The sequence below is a fragment of the Cinclus cinclus genome, chromosome Z (genome assembly GCF_963662255.1).
Source record: "Cinclus cinclus chromosome Z, bCinCin1.1, whole genome shotgun sequence".
In the NCBI taxonomy this organism is placed as follows: domain Eukaryota; kingdom Metazoa; phylum Chordata; class Aves; order Passeriformes; family Cinclidae; genus Cinclus; species Cinclus cinclus.
Window position 1 is genome coordinate 29,353,161 of NC_085084.1, and position 12,577 is coordinate 29,365,737.

General features: G+C 39.3%; 1 protein-coding gene across 1 annotated transcript in view; it reads left to right on the forward strand.

The window, feature by feature from the left end:
- The window catches only part of SNCAIP (synuclein alpha interacting protein), a 53,182-nt gene that overhangs the window by 25,356 nt on the left and 15,249 nt on the right, over positions 1–12,577 (forward strand). Inside the window, exons 6-7 of the mRNA XM_062513126.1 lie at positions 4,888–5,013; positions 11,462–11,631. Of these exons, the coding sequence (XP_062369110.1) occupies positions 4,888–5,013; positions 11,462–11,631 (296 nt within the window). The remainder of the gene's footprint in view (positions 1–4,887; positions 5,014–11,461; positions 11,632–12,577) is intronic.

A 12,577-nucleotide genomic window follows, 5' to 3' on the forward strand; every position in this document is an offset into this window, starting at 1 on the left:
GCATGCTCTAGCCAGCTAAGCTAATTGTAAATCAATCATGTTTCACACCTACCTTGTCTATTGATATAACTATGAGACACCACTGAAGTACTGCATTCTAGTGCTTTGCTAATATCTGGAGAAACATATATGCCACTTAATTACACTACATTCTCTTCCCACAACATCCATGATTTTTCTAAGTAAATCTTGCAATAGCCCCTTTTCAAGGGACCTTCTCCAAGATCCACTGTGAAAGAAATAGTGATCAGTTATTCTTCTCTAATCTCTTTGGCAGATGGATCGCTTTATCCCACAATTTCTTCAGCAGACATTAAAGATAAATCATGGAATCGTGGAATCATAGACTGGTTTGGGTTGGAAGGGACCTTAATGATCATCTAGTTCCAACCTCCCAGACATTGGCAGGGACACCAGACCTCATTGATTTTGTGCTAATGCTTTTTACTCTTTTAAGAGAGAACAAACAAAATATAACCACTAAGAAAATAATTCTTTGCTGATGTGGTTGTCTCATTTAATGCCATACAATTATTGTGGCATATTTCTGCTGCTAGCTGCTTCTGTCCAGGCATGAATTTACTGTAGGAATAGGGAAGGAGAGGAGGCAGGTTTGGAAGGCTATGGAGCTAGGAGTCTACCTTTTCTCCTGCTGTTTCCATAGGCACTCAGATACCCTTGTGTTCATGCTGTGCAAATACTTCTTTTTCTGCACTTTCCTTTTTTATGCAGACATTACTGGTGCAAGGTAGGACCCTGCTGGATATACAGATTTATGGTGTAAGCAAGTTTGCTATAAAGGATAGAGAATATGTGAGACAGATCAGAATTGGATTAGACAAAAGAGTGCTTGCTACTGGGAGGAAAAAGTTTGGAAGAGAAAGTTGCATGTAAACTTAAATTCTTATCTTCACTTGATTAACCTAATTTTGTCCTCATCTCTAAAGATATTTATTCAAACTAAAGCCAATGAAGTTTTAGGGTTTTTTCAGTGAGCTATGCTACCTACTGCCAGAAACATATCTGGCACACTTTATCTAGATCCTTTTCAAAGCAGAACGGAAGCTTTACCACTTAAGAAACGCCAACTACAATCTGCCACCCATGAAATTTGAAAAGGTGATATATAAATTGCTGCCAAATTTTCTTAGTTAGCTGAATGCCAAATAAAGTTCATCTGTAGTACCAATTATCTTTTTTTTTTTATAATCCATAAACAACCTTCAAACATGAGGGAGTATTGAGGCTGAAGGAGTGCCAGACTATCTTACCCAACTGTGTTAAAAAAAAAAAAATAAGAAACAAACTTTTGAGAAGTTTAAATGCTTACTTGGCACTGTCCTGGAAGCTTTAATTTATTTTACCATTACTTACATGAGAGATAATCCATGTAAACACTGGTCTTGGCAGAATTACAAGAGTAATATTTTTACAAGGAAGACCTGTTATTGAATCTTTTTCTAAGAGAGTCAGTCCATCCATTGTTTCCCCAGGCATTAGACATGCATGCCGTATTTTTCTTCAAGAATTATAATTTAGAATGGGCAGCAGAAGGGAGTTCCTATGTTAAAGGTCCTCAAACTATGGTCATGGCCTGCCTCCAAGGACATGTCAGCAACATTTTATTTTTCCAATGGGAGAGGGAACCGCGTAAGTTAATCAGATGGAAGACAAAAAAAGCTCGAAGTCAACCTGTAGGCTGGTCATCATAGCTTCTAGCAAGGGTTTCTTTAAGCATGAGCTTGTGCAAGAGAAACCGTGATGGTTGGCAGGCCTTTTCATGCTGGGCGTAAGTCATGAGTGCAGGGCATGCCAGCTGTGCCTGGCCCAGTCACCATGTCACAGGATCGTGGTGGTGCAGTCCAAGGTGCACGTTGTCCTAGTCCTGACTTAGAGCTTCATGGGGCTGGAAAGTCTTTCCATCAGAGATGTTGTGGTAGCACGGACTGCACAGGTAAGAGGCAGAGGCTGGAGAATGCCAAGGGTTTGTGGTTTCTGAACTCCAAAGAGTCTAGGGAGAACTTGGGCAACCAGCCTAAAGTATGGCTGAGCATCGAGAAGGGATCCTGTGCATGCCTTGATGGTGGTACAGTTCTGGAGAGCACTGTGGGAAGGAGTGTATGGCATTCAGATAAGCAGATACCTAACAAAACATCTTTGTTTTACACCTCAGGATATTTGCCTTCCTGTCTATTGTTATTTTTACAAAGGCAGTGTGTTTTCACTCATTCCTGCTCCTCTGCTGTGAAGAGATACTGGGAAGACCAGCTGATTTAATTAATATCAGGTGATGGGGCTAGGATTAGCTGTAGAGTCAGTACTCTTCAGCATGCTAACCCTTCCTTTTGTAGGCCATGTAATGATTTAAATGGTCTATGTTAGTTGTACTTTCTTCTCCAAAAGTCATCTGATGGAACCAAAGTCAGCAGCCTGTCCCAATTTTTCCTGAAATCTTTTTGTAGAGTGATTTGAATTATTGTAGGTCTAGACTATGCCAGAGGGGTGTTAATAACTGCTAAAGCAAAAGGACTGTAGGTCTTAAAAGTAACAGATATACTGAATAATTTATTAGTATTTATTGGTTCCTATTACTTAACAAAATAAGTTATTTTTTTCATTGTCTTCACCTAATGAATTTTCTCACTATCTTTCATTTTGTCTGAATAAATTGAAGACGATAGATCTATTCCTAAAAACACTTGTCTTGCAAATGCATAATGTAAGTGTTAATAAAGTGATATGTGGCATGTTATGGTATATGATGCTTTTTTTTCCCCTAGTTCTAAGTGGAAAACGTATTTGTTTTCTTGGTTTTTATTTGTCAAGGATGAATTTCTTGGAACTCAAACTGTTTGAGTAGAATTATGACCTTGTGCCTGTGGTCACTTAGTGCACAGGTAGTCCTATGTACAGATGATTGAATAGTGCTACCCAGCCATTTGATTTCCTTGTTGATAAGATAAATGACCAGGAAGCATTTTTTGTTCCATGCCAATTGTGACCATATAATTACAGAACATGCTTAACGTTCTGGTCCATAAAACGTTCCAAAGAAATATATCATTTCAAAGCTATAGTTATCTTCCAATTCTGCAGACAAAATTTGGTAAAATATTTTTATTTTCATTATTAAAGCATAAGGGCAATTCATAGGAGTAGTATAATCCTTCTTCCTTGCTGGCCAACACCACTGGTATATTGAGAAATTGCTCAAAAGTATTTTTAAAGGGATATGTGATCTGTAGTCATCTCTGGCTGTCAACTGTGTTGGGCATTAAGCCAAGGACAAGTCAAAATACCTATACCTTAACCCTGTAATAAGAACAAAATTGGTGCTGAAGTGAAGATATGAAGCAGATGAGTATCAGACAGAGTAGCCCTCTGAAGCATAGTAAGCAGAGACCCAGATGCTTGAATGGGCAGAATCATCCTGGAGTAGTTCTAGAAGGGTCTGACAATTCCTCTCCTTTTCATTGAGATTAAAATTTCCATGGTACTTTTGCACAAAAAACCACAGGTTTCCAAGCTTTTTTGAATTTTCTTTCTTCATTTTTATTCTTTCTCTTTTCTACTTAATTACTTCTACTTAATTACTTCTTTTTACTTAATTACTTTCTACTTAATCTCAGAGTCCTATATATGTTTTCAGTACTGTTTTATTTAGGTCTCCTTTAGTTTTCCACATTTATAATTTTGGAGAATTATGTACTTATGTGTCATGGAAGCTACTGAGGCACTGCAGGTTAAGTCTGTGGATCAACATTTGCCTCAGCAACAATAGAATTGACAAAGCACCTTTGAACTGGAGCTCTGAGTCAGTAATAACAGATACCAATGCAAGATATTAAAAAATACATGTTTATATAAAAAAGTTTTATGCTAGGAAGTAATTTGGTCTTTTCACCTTTTCAGATAGAAAAACTGGGAAAGCAGCTGTAGTCAGTTTTAATGGACCCCACTTTTCTATGTAATCTATGGATTTATTCTAGCTTTTCAGTATTGTATTCATTATGGCAAAATTAAATTAAATATGGAGTAGCATGAAAAATTCCTAGAGATTAGATTTTTTTTTTCCAAATAAACTCCCTGGAGGAAACAAGAAATCAAAAAAGCTTAGTACACATATATAACTCTCCACTGTTAGAATGGAACACCTAAATAAATGTGTATTTCACCTACATGCACACACAAAATACGGTGTTAGGGGAAAAAAAAAACAAAACCAAAACGTTTCCACCTCAGTTTTGGCTTCCAGACTTTCAGTGACAAGTTTTTGCAGTCCAAGTCTCTCCCCATTGTTCCCAACATGTAGGACATACAAATGGTCCATGAGTCAATACATCAAGTTGTTAGGGTAGCTTTATTTTCTGGTTTTAGCTGTGTTGCTACTTCTTTAGCACAACCACACAGAGATGGGGAATGGCTATAGATTTGAAAGATCTAATCTGCTCAGATCTGTGATCTTTCTGAGCATAATCCTGTTTTAATTTTCCAGAGAGGCTTGTGAAGTCTGTCCAAATTTTGCAACCTGATTTCCAGATTGATATATGGGTTATTCTCCCTGTACTTATTTCCATCACTAATGCAGAGGCACCCACAGTCTTTATGTACAATTTTTCAGAATGTGTTACAATGCTCATATTTTTCCTATTATGTCTTTTTATAAAATAAAGCATTTCAGCTTTTTTCCTTTGAGGAAAAAAAGAAACCCAAAACCACCAAAAAGAAAAACCAGAGTCCCATGATGCACTAAGCCTACAAAGTTAAGAGAGACTGAAACCAAGGAATTGTTGGATAGAATTAGTAATAGATGACAGCACCAATATTCCTCTAGTACATTTATCTTTTCATTATTTCTTACCTTTTGTGACATTTCTTTGCCCTTAGGAGAAAATCCTTCTGTGGCTTCTTCAGTTTATGCAAGAACAAGGGATTTCACTGGATGAAGTTGACCAGGATGGAAATACTGCTGTTCACATAGCTGCTCAACATGGCTATCTAGGATGCATACAGGTAGAGTGATAGCTATAGCAGAAACCTGTAAACTTCAAGCTTGAATGATAAAAAAATTATTATGGGAAATCAAAGTGGGAATAATTATTGATATATTAAAATATATCAGAAGGACAATCTTTAAACCAGTAGGAGTCAGACTGAAATACTGAAAAGCTCTGGGTTTTTGGTTCTATTCTGAAGCATGCTGTTGTAAGCCTAAAGTAGTTTGTATTGCAAGACGAAAGCATGATTATATTGTTTATATATAAGCAGCTAGTGTATATGTTTTTGTCTTACAAAAGGACAGCCAGGGCAGATATGCATACTTTTCTTATTACTCTGATATTTTCCTTCTGTTTCTTTTCCTGTTGAGTAGTTTTAGCTGTCCACCTTAGGGGAAGTATAAAAGAAAGCTTTGTTGAACAATTTACACCTTGAGTAAACCATCCTTTTCAGAGTGATTTCTAACTAATTTTCAGTGAGTCATCATGGCCATTGAAAAAAATACAATTCTATATAGAGGTGCTAAAAATGGTAATCTGTCGATCTGAGAAGGCTGAAGCATCTACAGTACTTATGGGAGCCAGAATAAATCAGTTTGGATACCTTTGTTCAGTACCTGTGTTCAATGCAGACATACCAAGAAAGTAATGGAGTTGAACTGGATGGTTGGCCATAGAGCCACAGAACCATAGAACCATTAAGGTTGGAAAAGACCTCAAAGATCATCACATCTGACCAAACTAGCACCACCACGTTAACCATTAAAGAATGTCTTCAAATGCTGCATCCACACTGGTTTTTTTTTTCCACTTCCAAATGGACAAATGAGTCCACCACTTCAACAGTCAGTCTGTTCCAGTACTTAACTACCCTTTCTGTGAATTTTCTTTTTCTTAATAGCTGATTGTCCTGGTTTGAAAAGACAGGTGTGCTAGGGAAGAGCAGGGCCTTCCCTTGAAATGGAGCTAATAAATCCCTCCCTCTGAGTTATTATAATTTTGGAATTAAGGGGCTCTCAGGCAGAGATATGGGGATAGGAATAACATTTCTTCACTTGTATATCTAACAAGACAAACAAAACAACAACTATGAAATTACCAACAAACTGAGCAGTAACCCAGTTCCAGTCCTTCTTGGCTGCAGGTACCCTTCCCTGTGCTGCAGGTACTGACGGTGGGGTCAGGTCCCGCCAGGAGCTGCAGGAGGGCTGGGGGTGATGGCAGCAGCATCCCAGGTGGGAAAGGGATGGAGGAGAGACTTTGCTCACAATGTCAGTCCTGGTGCTCAGCAGGGTGCTTGGAGATGGGAGGCTGAAGAGAGAAGGCAGCAGTGCGAGGTCCAACAGCAGAAAAGGTGGCTCCTGGTGTTGGGATGGTGGGGGTGGGAGAATCAGCTGGGACCGTTCTCCTCTGACTCCAGGAGCAAGCAGGGGCTGAGCTAGTGCCTCTCTCCTATCATTTACCTGTTTCTGATCTCAAGGATTTTAACCCCAATTCCCCCCCCACTTTTTCAACCTTCCCACTTTCACTAGCTATCAGACTTAGTATGTCAATGGGGAAAACTTCACAGAGAGGAAAGGGAAAAAGAAACAACCTCCAACACTGACCTAAACCTCACCTGGCACTATTTGAGGCCTCCTCTCATCCTGTTAACTTGTTACCTGGGAGAAGAGGCCAATCCCTAGCTTGCTACAACCTCTTATAAGGCAGCTGTAGAGAGCAATGTCCTCAGTGTCCTTTTCTTCAGTCTAAACAGCCCCAGCAGCCTCAGCCTCCCAGGGCTTTTGCTCCAGACCCTTTCCCAGCTCTGCTGCCCTTCTCTGGACTTACTCCAGCCTGTCAATGCCTTTCTTGTTGTGAGGGGCCCTGAACTGGACACAGGACTCAAGGTGTCCCCTCACCAGTGCCCAGTACAGGGGTACAGTCACTGACCTGGTCCTGCTGGATACACTATTGTGGACACAGGCCAGGATGCCCTTGGCCTTCTTGGCCACTTGGGCACAGCTGACTTATGTTCAGCTGCTGTCAACCAGTACTTCTAGGTCCTTTTGTGCCGGGCAGCTCTCCAGCCACTCTTCTCCAAGCCTGTTGTGCTGCTTGGGGTGGTCCAAGTGCAGTTGAATCTCATCTAGCTGGCCTCAGCCCTTTGATCCAGTCTGTGCAGATCCCTCTGCAGAGCTTTCCTGCCCTCCAGCAGATAATACTCCTGCCTGAGTTGGCATGTCTGTGAATTTACTGACCATTAACTTCATCCCTTTGTCCGTGTTGTTGATTACTATAAACAGAACTGGCCCCAGCCCTGAGCCCTGGGGAACACCGCTACTGACCAGCCACAATCTGTGGCTGAGTGTAAATACACTCACCACTGCTCTCAGTGCTCTGCCATCCAGCCAGATTTTCACTTGGTGAACAGTAAATCCACACCATAGACAGCCAGATTCTCCAGGAGAATACTGTTGGAAGCCGTATCAAAGGTTTTACTAAAATCTAGGTAAACACATCCACAGCCTTTTCCTTATCCACTAGGCAGGTCACTTTGTCCTAGAATGAGATCAGGTTGATCAAGCAGAACCTGCCTTTCATAAACCCATGCTGTGGGTGAGATCCCCCTGTTGTCCTGTACTTGTTGCAAGTACAAGTATAATTGTTGTACTTAGAGGATAGTCAAGATGATCTGCTCTGTGAACTTGCCTGGCACTGAGATCAGGGTGACAGGCCTGTTCTTCCCTGGATCCTTCTTCAAACACTTGTTAAACATGGGTGCCAAGTTTGGCAGCTTCCAGTCACTGGTACCTCCCTGGTTGATCAGTGCTTCTGGTAAATTGTTGAAGGTCAAGCAACTTTGTGTTAATTGCAGATGTACCCTCTGCCCATCAAATTTGCGAGAACCATTAGTCACAGGAGTACATTTCAGTGTTTGTGTTGTCGGCACTTTGAGCAAAAGCTGTTTGGAGAAGAAACAATAATAAAATGATTCCAGGAAATTGCAGAGAGGTATTTGATAAACAAACTAGTCACTGGAGAAGAACAGATAAAAGAAAAAATGACCTCTTGGCAGAAAGGCAAGAAATAGAAATTAAAGTGATTAAGTCAAGTTAAGGAGGAAAACATGTCTAAGAAGGAGCAGTAATTCTCAAAGGACTCAGATATTTATCAGTAAACATGTTATTCCTTTTACCACACATGAACCAATCCACATTACCCTTCAGGCCACTGCAACTACAGAACAGAATTGTTATTAGTCTAACCGTAAAAGAAATACAGAGAGTGAATTTCCATTAGCTAACCTCTTCAGAGACCTAAGTGTGTTTGTGCACACTGTTACATTGGATCTACATCTGCAGAGCTATTATTATTATTACTATTATTACTATTATTACTATTATTACTATTATTACTATTATTACTATTATTACTATTATTACTATTATTACTATTATTATTACAGTCTATTTATATATAGTCACCAAGAAGACATAACTCTGTAAAAGCCAGTTTGAGAGTATCATGTAATCAAAAAAGAAAAACAGGTTGAGCTGAATGAATAGACTTGAAGTCAGAAAGATTTGGCAAACCTGACCATCTTTGTATTTTCTTACTAAGGGGACATGTCTTTTTTTCTTAAAGATGGGAGGAATGGATCCTGTAGAAATTCATACGACAATAAAATAAACAAACCCTTATATCCATGCTGAATCTGGTGGGTTTGTTATTGTATTGTAGACAATTGCTCTGATCAGTTGGAAAAAAAATGGATAGAAGAAATGTTTATGTTAGTGGGGGCACTGTTGTGGTAGAGGGTGTGCTTAGGGTTGCTATGGAGTGTGTGTTTATGGTTGCTATCTCAACAGTGCCTCATCAAGATGTGCAGTGCATTTGAAGGAGAATGGGTGTATATTATTTTGACCAGAATGCTGACATCTGCAGGCTGTTTTCATGGATAAAACTAAACAAAGAAGAGACTAGCCCTGCTTTCCCTGGGAAGAGCAGACCTTAATAAATGGCTTAGAATTCTAAACATTATTTTATTTTAGGTGAATATGTAGTTCAACAAGTGCTTTTTGTTGAAGTGACGCCATGAGAAATAAGTAATGAAAATATCTAGTGGTGATAAAAATACACAGTGTTAGTAATAGAATTCACTAATACCTCACAGTCTTAAGCGTAGTTGATATTTTGTGATATAAAACAAAATAAGCCCAGTAATAGGCTCAGTAATCTTACAATCTAGTTTAAAATACTGTACAGTGAATAATCTGGTAAGAATAAAGAAGTAATAAAGGAAAAAGGGAAACTACAGGCAGCAGCGTAAGAAATGAAGAGACACAGGCTGTCAGTGATTCCCTGGTCCACTTACTCACTGTGTTTATGAGCATATGATGCTCCTATCATGTTTCAAACTATGTGATTACTTTCTGCAAGGTCATAACTCTCCTTTGTTTTCTTTCTTGACGAATTAAGCCCAGTCTATTGATAGGAGATTCATTGCAAGAGTTCATAACTTTCCTTTCTGTATGGTTTTAGCAGATCAGACAGACCACCCATTCCGCTTCTCTGTCAGCAGATGTAGAGGTCTCTGTGTCTGCTGTTTGTGGTCAGCCAAGTCACTCCAACCCTCAGTGGTTTACCAGCTCTGCTTGGATAAGTCAACCAAGAGCACAGCCATGCAATTCCTCTTCTGCATGTGCACACATAAAGTTAATGATGCTGTAGTTTCTGGCTGTACAGGATCACAAGTTGTCCTAGGGGTTGGTATCAATGTGTATCAAAGCAGTTCTCAGAATATTTAGGTCCTATTTTACCTACTCAGGTAATGCAAATAGTTCCTAACTCTGATTATCACAAACAGATGATAAAGAAGGAAGACTTGGTCTCAAATCTTGTATCAGTTAATGGATGTCTTGAGGTCAGCTGGACAGAACTTTTGCACATAGAACAATATTCTATCTCAGAATAACTCAGATGTCATGCTTATACCCTGGATGGTTCTCCAGAAGCAAGCTAGGGTTCTCTGCTGGCACTGTGAGTAACAGAGAGATATACATCAGAGTGTATTTTTCTTGAGGACTAAGAACTGGCACAGACTTCAGTATGTCTTCAAAAGAAAATAGTGACTAACCAAACAAGTGCAAAGCAGTGAAACTTCTCTCAGGATTAAAAAGCCACAGTTGTCACTGTTGAAGCAGGCGTGATGTACAGCTAGACACACTACATTTCAGAAGGCGAATATCCCATTTATTACAGCAGCCACCTGTCTTTTATACACTCTGTGAAGTTTACACTTTGTTAATTGGTTACAATAGATCAACAATTGTTGTAAAAACCATCACCACCTCTGTTTTCCACAAAACCTTCCCAAAAATACTTTCCCAGTTGCAGGTTTTCTTTCCCATGTATCTCCTTCTCCTTCTTCTCTTTTTGGTCTCCAGGCCAACAGCCTTGATGGAATACCTTTCAGAAATAATTCTTATTCATTAACCCTCTCTGGCTCACAGACCAGCTGTAAACCTCTCCACACACAGTGACCTCACTCCCCAAAAATTCCAACTAGACTGATAAAGTTATACTGTTGTACATTATACAGTTCTTTATCTGCAATAAGAAATATGTGCCTATCTGACCTAAAATATCTGCCATATCTTTCATATAAAAGCATTACTTAAGGAGTCAGACACTGAGACTTCCCTATTGAGTGTTTTAAGCATAGGGAATCTAGTGTGGTAGAAAATGGAGAGCTAAACAACAAAAGGAGTCAGGAGCACTGTAGCAAAGACATTACTAAAATGAGATTCTAAGGGTGTGTTGCAATACCTTGCAGTGTGAAGATCCCAAGAGCAGAGCTGGTAAGCCATTTCAGCTCATCACCACCCGCTATAAACTGGCTAAGAATGTGTTTATGCTGCTCTAGTCACAGATGTAATCTCTAACAGATGTCCTGTGTCTTCTTTTCTAGATCTGCCATGTGTACAGTTATCACAATGTTCTGTAATGCATAGAGAGGTGCATCTGCAAAAATTTATTACTGTGGTGCAGGGGATAATCAATAGGTCACCAAACAAAAGTCCTCTGTCTTCATTTGGTAGTCCCACTCACTGTATGAATTCTACAAGTGATGCTAGGCTGTACAAGTGAATGAACAGAAAACAAATTAATTTGGTAGAACTCCAAGGGGAGAGGAAGGAATTATATATAAAATACAGTCTCTTTATAACTCTTCTGAACTGCAACTCCTCTTCTATGTTACTGTTGCACCTGAGTGGTAGATTTCATTGTTATGTGGTTTGAATTCAAAATGCAAGCAAATTTTTCAGTGACTGAATTTTAAAAATGACTGGCTTAGGCTAACATTATTCAAGCATTTTGTTCAGGAACATTTTTTTTATCCAACTATGCTTGTGCTTATCAGAAGTCACAGCAGAGATTTGCACTTACAGATGTCACTGTTTTCTTTTATGTTTTTACAGACATTGGTGGAATATGGAGCAAATGTCACCATGCAAAACCACGTGGGAGAGAAACCCTCACAAAGTGCTGAGCGACAGGGGCACACCATGTGTTCCCGCTACTTAGTAGTTGTGGAGACATGTATGTCACTGGCCTCTCAGGTTGTCAAGCTGACTAAGCAGCTGAAGGAGTAAGTGTTTCATTGTTAGCAAGAGGAATTGATCTTAAAACAATACCCTAATTCATCTTCAGTTTATTAGCAGCAATTTTCTTCTTCTTATGTGTAACATTTTAAAATCATATTTCTACCTTATTTCTCCACTCTTCCCTGCTGTCAAGTATTTGTCCCTTCACCTTTAACAGCTCAGTTTTTCAGCTGTTCTTTTTGTGGCAGTTTGCTGTGAACATATATGGAGGGAGTGGCAGCTGAAAAGGGTGTGTATGAGGAAATCCAGTCCATTTTCCCTTTGCATATCTTGCAACCACATCATTACAGATCATCATTTCTGTACATTTAAGCATGCTTTTATATACAGGTTACAGTGCTGGGTGTTGATGTTGGGAGGAATAGCAGAAATAGTAGTTGGAAGGTGTTTTCATTATTTTTGGTCTTGGAAAGTCACCAAAAGCTACAATGGCTACTCAAAAATATATTCTATTCTATATTTCTTCATTTGAACTGGTTTTAATATTTTGGTATGGTTTTTGTTAAACATTCTGTAAAGAGCCTAATATGTTGAAACAAATTGTTATAATTGCTTGCTTTAACTGTAAATGCAGTTACTGTGGCTTAACATGTCAATATCCCCATAAGACTCTTAGAAACCATCAGCACTGACCTGGCATTGTTCCAGCAATTATAGCCCAATGTTTCAAGGAGACCAATATTGTTTCAAAGGTGATAAATGTGTAGCTAATTGTATTGGGTATAAATTACAATACTCTGCTGGCAGGGGAGCTGCAGAGTGGCCTCAGTCACAACAAGTGAGGAGTTTACCTTTACTAGATAGAACTCTCTGCAACAGACCCTCTGCAGGACACAGCTAAGCCCCACCGGTCATTCTTGTAGCACCTCTTTGAAAACATATCTGAAAAAGAGAATAAGATGCCAGAGAGGCAAATAAAACAGAAGAGTG